Genomic DNA, 6,333 nt, shown 5'->3' with positions numbered 1-6,333 from the left:
TCAAATCTCAATGTGCTGCTGCTACGCAGGGGTCGCAGGTTCGAAATAATCTATGTGGCAGTAGTCTTTTAAGATGATGTCCAGATTTCTTAGAGAACGCTTTCAAGTTTAATATGCAACGAAATAAGCGAATATATAGGGAACAATCTAATTTCAAACCATTCCTCAATTCGGAACCACAATTCAATATCCAGCCACGTCTAATTCCACTCCAATATAGCTTAGTTTCAGCCTGTGACGTCATCGCATCACGTGACGCGAATAGAGCGGAAACGGCCGAATGCCGGCGGAGTCACACGAGCGTGATTCACTGCAACTTAGAATCCGTATTAGAGGCACGTATGAAGCTTTCCTTTATTTTTGAAGAATACTGGAAATATCCCACTAGGTTTGCAGAAATGTATTTGATATGTGTACCTGTCTAGCTTCATGGACTTGGGGAAATAGTTTCTGATGTTTAAAACGAAAGATAGATTACGAGTGCATGCCTTGACTATGACTTGCAAGATGATATCTTCAAAGAGAGAATAAAAATGTTCTTACAACGTGTAATCTAGACGCGTTGCACGTCAAGCGATCTTTGTGTAAAGCAACTTTATGTGAGGATAGCTTAAAGATGGGTGACCATTTTGTGGTATCTAAACTGAGTGTTCCGGTGCATTGGAATGAATGTGACTATAAGAGACACACATTATATCCACTGTTAAAAAAAGTTAAGCTATAGCAAGGTGGGACTGTCAGTCACTTAAACGTCTTTGACAGTAGTATGACCACTTTAAAAAAGAAAATGTCTGGTTTTCAAAGAAAACTGGTTAGAATTGAAGCTGTGTGGTCTAATAAAGTAGTGTATGTAGTACGCTGACACGAGAACCGATTCAATATAGTCGCCTTTCAACCGGGAATCAAACGTGATCAGAATAACTATTACAGTTTATTCTTTCACTCCAGAACTTTATTTCTGCTGGAGAATCAATTTTTAAATGATTTTGTAATATAAGATTGCCGCTTAATAGAGTACTATATACCATTTGACATATGATGATTATAATAATATATTACGGCGGAAAACACCGTAGCTATTTTAATGTAACTTAAATAAAAGTTTTAAATAATAAAGAATAAAATAATATTTCCATACAACAAGTGCTGTGAGCGAAAGTACTTAAGTAATTTAAATACGAAATTGACCTTTACATACTTGTTTTTCTGATACGTTTAAATTGCCAAATCAGTTTTGAGACATAAATTAGGTATAGAACGTTTCAATTTTTTTTTTACCTATTCCTGACCGTCCACCGTCTCCTTGCTGGGCAAGGGTCTCCTCCCAAACGGGGAGAGGGATTACAATATTCAAGTTTACTAAGATAAAATCGTGGGCAAAGGCTAGTTACTTTATTACACGAAATTATTTGCTACTATTTACAACTTAGAGCACATTTCCTTTTCCTTCTTCGTTCCGACAATTTCCGCTTGTCTCACGTTGTCTGGCAGGACGTCTTCTGAAGTGTCCGGCATCAGCGTCACTACTGACGCAGTCATGAGGGATAGAATCCCGACCAGGAGGGATGGTAGACCTGACCAGTATTTTAACTGAAAGGAAAAATCTATTATTTCGTAAATATCTTTGTTCAAATAGTCATGTTTAACAATGTGACTACAACTAATATGATGCAAATATTGTGGTAGCCATCACTACGTCATTTTTTACTGCTTTGTGAATAAATGTGACTGCAAAGTAGATTATGTATTTGGGTCTTGGATTAAACAAAAATGTTGTTCCAGTATCTTCCTCCTAAGATTTACTTGAAATGGTTTAAACCATGTTCAATGGTACCCCACAGCCTCGAAACACACGTTAATTCGTTGGTCTTGGATCTGACACCGGATATAAAAAGTGATGTTCTAGAATTGTTTATTGTATAATAGGTGGATTCGACAAATCATTTCGTTAGAAAAATGCCATTGCTTTCGAATTTATAATCATTAAATAACCCAACTTACCAGTAAAGGAGTTTGTGGAGCCAGTAAAGTAGCAGTTCTGCCCAACGAAGAACACAGTGCAAGCATGGTGTTGCGTGTGTATGTCGGGAATAGTTCTGTTGTGTACAGGTACGATACTCGGAGACTGATGCTCGCGTTGACCTTCCCGCAGAGATATAGTAATGTTGATAGCCATCTGTATTCTGTGAAGGATGAAAAACATTTAGAATTTAATTATTCACTTGTTAGAAAAAGAGACTTGTAAGTAAAGAGGTTAGGTGTATGAGCAGAAGTGCGACTTACAGGGTCACGAATTGAATTACACAAATGGGCTAAATTATACTATATCTATATAATATATATGTATATCACTATATCTTGCAACAACAAAATTGGTTGACATCTATGAATTAATGGCAAAGGTTATAACTTAAAACTAGACACAGAACGTTCTTTAGTTATCTAGAGAAGAACATTTTAAAATAAAAGTAAACATTTAACTTAATATTTAACAACAACAAAGTTTCAGAAAATAGCAATAATGAAATTATATAATTACCTTTAGGAACAAACGCCTGCGTCATACAAAACAGTCCAGTCAGCGTCAACGCCAGAATCAACGGTCCTTTCCTTTTGAACTTTGTCAATACATACAACAATATCAACCCGGAAAGAGCACTAGACAACGACACTAGGCCATAATTCACATATTTATTATCTTCCAAAGACACAGAATTAATCAAAAGTGCATAAGAATTAAACAAAGAAGTAAACCACATACAAAAACATATCAACAGTCTAAAAAATAAGGTTTTTGAAGAAAACGTCATTTTGATTAAAGTCCCAAAACTTGCGCTTGTAACTTCTTCTTCGCATTTCAAATTCTCTAAAGCATTTTCGTCTACTTTTATTTTGTTCATTTTAGCAGCTGCTCTTATTATTTCTTCTGCTTCTGCCTTCTTTCCTTTGATAAGCAGCCATCTTAGACTCTCGTCCATCAAAAATGAGTACATAATGATGAAAAGGCCCGGAGCGTAGATGCATATAAGGAAATTTCTCCATTCAGGTGTATAATACGCTATTACAGCCATTAAGATCTGTCCTATGGTGGCAAAAGTTGATAATACAACAATCATCACTGGTCGATGTTTTTTGGTGACCATTTCCACAGCTGAAATACAATAAAAGATATAAAGAAAATCATAAGGTATAGAAAAGTAAAAATTATATAAAAGGAGGAACATAAAATTAGGAGCGAATTAACAAATGTAATCCAAAGCCACCACACATTTGGAATGTCCAAGTTAAAGTTTGCTTAACACACGATCTGGTGACGTCAACGAGCTTTTACATTTTTTACAAACCTACTTATTAAAATGTACGACAAAATAGTCTCCACGACGTCCGCTAGGGGCGCTGGTCAGAGATTTTTCGATGGCTAGCCGCTCTCGATACTTGATAGTAGCAGAGAATCGGACTACTGATGATGTTATGAAACTATTTTGTAAAGTGAACTTACCAAGAGTGAAGATAGTGGAGTAACATTCTCCGAACAGCGGTTCCAACATTTCAAGTGCTATAAATACCCAGTACGATGTGACCGCACTCTTTGTTACGCCGAGGATACCAGCGGCCAGCATGTTGAATATTACCATTCTCTTTCTGCCTATTCTGAAAAAGATCAAGACATTTAATTATATTCCTGAGTTTCTTTTCTCCTATAGAATACTAACATTAAAAAGGCAGAAATCCATCTGTCTTCTACGCTTTGACAACTAAATCTTTTTGAAACGGAATAGGACTTATCTTATAAAACGTCCACAGTCAATTTTATATTTTATTCTGCCCAACTTGCACAACAGCAGAGCATTAACAAATGGAATACTTTGACCGTTTTTGTATTTTTACCGTTTGGAATGTACATAATATCATGCCTGTTATACCTGAAAGCTTAGGCAAAGGTGTATGAAATACAACCGTTTCGTCATTAAACATGTTAGTCCCATTATATAGAGGGCGACCTTGCCATTTACCGGGCACGGTACCAAACTCTGGAATATAAAGTTTGAATACAACATACTTGTCTGACATCGGACCGATGAGAAGCAAACCAATCATATAACCAGTGCTGTGCATTGAACCCACCAAGGTCCGCTTCCAATCTTCACAGCCAAGGTTAAACTACAACAATTTGACCGTGAAAACCATTATTGCGACTCTAGCACTAAGTCTTCTTCAGTATAAAACAACGACATAGGCATGGATGTAGGAAATAATTTACGTGTTCTTTTGTACGATGCAATAAAACAAGGACAAACTTGATCCCATCCTTCTCCGAACTGTTCCATAACCTTTAAATGTTATTAAAATAAAATTGTACAGAAATCGAAATAAATACTCTCATTATTAGAAATCTATCATCTGCCATCATAAGTTGTCATACCAAAGAACATTTTTTATACATCCAAAAAACATTTCTAGGCTACATATTATTGGACATTATAAAAAGGATTCACTTCAATATGCATTAAATAAAAATATAATTCCCCTTACCTGAGCTACGAAGCTATTAGGATTATCATAAACCCACTCAGTACACTCCGTAGTACTAGATGTATCGAAATTATCTTCAGTACATGTATCGTTGTTATAAAACATGTCATAACTACTACATTTGTAATCTATGCTTGAGTTCTTTTGTATTTCTGATATTTCAGTGTAACTGCAGTTTAAATACTTACACCTAGAAAGAAGTATTATTATAGTATTATTATAGTATTATTATAGTATTAACATTACAAAAAAGAATTGTGGAGACGACTATTCTTCGCATGGGTGATCATTGTCGCGTGTGCGTTATTTGTAAAGTACCTATGTCATGTGACTGTCAGCTTTGGGTCGTTCAAAACTATTTTGGTAATGACCTGACACTGACATGCAATAAAAAAGCAATCGAAAAATATATTTAATTTAAGTTCATGATAAAGCAATCATTACATTCGTTTTCAACACGGTCGCTTATCAGTCAAAATAATAACACTTATTAACAGAATTACATAAAAGAAGTTCATGAAATAAATTAAACAAACTAAATTATTACTTACGTGTAACCAACATTTTCAGCAGAAAATATGTAATTGATGCTATGCTGTGCACTGATTAATGACAACAATCCGATTAAAAACAAAAACTTCAAATGATACCATCCATATAATTTTAATTCACTCAAAACACTTTCCAAATTATCTTCTTTTTCTTCCATATTTTTATTTTCATTTTCAATCACAGTTTTATTATCATTATTTGGTTTTAAATCTACATGTCTTTCTGTTAGTTCCATTTTGATTGCTATATCATTAATATTTTTATTAACACTAGTTGTTATATCCTTTCATGTCTTAATTAATTTATCACTTTTAATCAATTATTTCCTTCTAATTTCTTTATTATTTTCCCATGAAACGATTACTTTGTACGAGTACCAATGGTCAATGACTTAGCAACTGAGATGTACCACTTATAAATTAAGGAAAACTATAAGGATATCGATACTATGATTGTTAGCGATCAATGATAGTTATGTAGTGCGAAGGTTTTTATTATACGAAGGCCGAACGATACTGTACAGTGTTACAATGTAGTAGAGAGCCTTGTATACAATGTTCGCGGCTGGTGACTGTATACAAAACTACAACTTCGCTTGCGTCACATAAGAGAGAATGGTTCATAATTTTCCCCGTTTTTGGATTTTTTTTACTGGTACTCTGCACCTATTGGCCGCAGCGTGATGATATATAGCTTATAGCCTTCCTCGATAAATGGGCTATTTAACACTGAAAGAAGAAAGAAAATATTTTTTCAAATCGGACCAGTAGTTCCTGAGATTAGCGCGTTCAAAGAAACAAACAAACAAACTTACTTACTTCAGCTTTATAATATTAGTTTAGATTAAGAATAAAGGACACCAGTCTTATGCAGCGGACGGTGTCCTGTCTGATACAGCGACTTTTTTTGGAAAAATTAATTATAATATAGATAAATTGGTGTTATATTGATATTTGTTTTGCTAACGATTTATTCATCGCTGTAAAGTCGATACTTTTCAGTTCATATTAGTCTTTTTGAACACTGTAATTTTAATTAGAATTAAATTCATATTTCTACAGTTATTTCCTGTGTGATTCACCAAGATTGTGATTTTACACTTTCGAGAAGAAGAAGAAGTGCTATAAATGTTTTTGTTCAAGTGTCAAAACTTAATTGACGGATATTTCACTTTTGATTGTGTTTTAACTCTGAACAAATTACTTTTAGGACTTGCAATTATTTACACATTGTATAAGCAAAACATAT

At 34.3% G+C, this 6,333-nt stretch overlaps 1 protein-coding gene across 1 annotated transcript; it reads right to left on the bottom strand.

Moving 5' to 3' along the window:
• Nucleotides 1-1,419: 1,419 nt before the first annotated feature.
• Nucleotides 1,420-4,071, bottom strand: LOC142974186 (solute carrier family 22 member 3-like). Its single transcript, XM_076116350.1, has 6 exons — nt 4,061-4,071; nt 3,500-3,651; nt 2,831-3,151; nt 2,540-2,671; nt 2,002-2,183; nt 1,420-1,590 (listed from the first exon to the last, which is right to left on the bottom strand). Exons 1-6 carry the CDS (start codon nt 4,069-4,071, stop codon nt 1,420-1,422), a joined length of 969 nt encoding a protein of 322 aa, XP_075972465.1.
• Nucleotides 4,072-6,333: the final 2,262 nt, after the last annotated feature.

The sequence above is a fragment of the Anticarsia gemmatalis genome, chromosome 7 (assembly GCF_050436995.1).
Source record: "Anticarsia gemmatalis isolate Benzon Research Colony breed Stoneville strain chromosome 7, ilAntGemm2 primary, whole genome shotgun sequence".
Classification (NCBI taxonomy): Eukaryota; Metazoa; Arthropoda; class Insecta; order Lepidoptera; family Erebidae; genus Anticarsia; species Anticarsia gemmatalis.
This window is presented reverse-complemented; position numbering and strand designations above follow the sequence as displayed.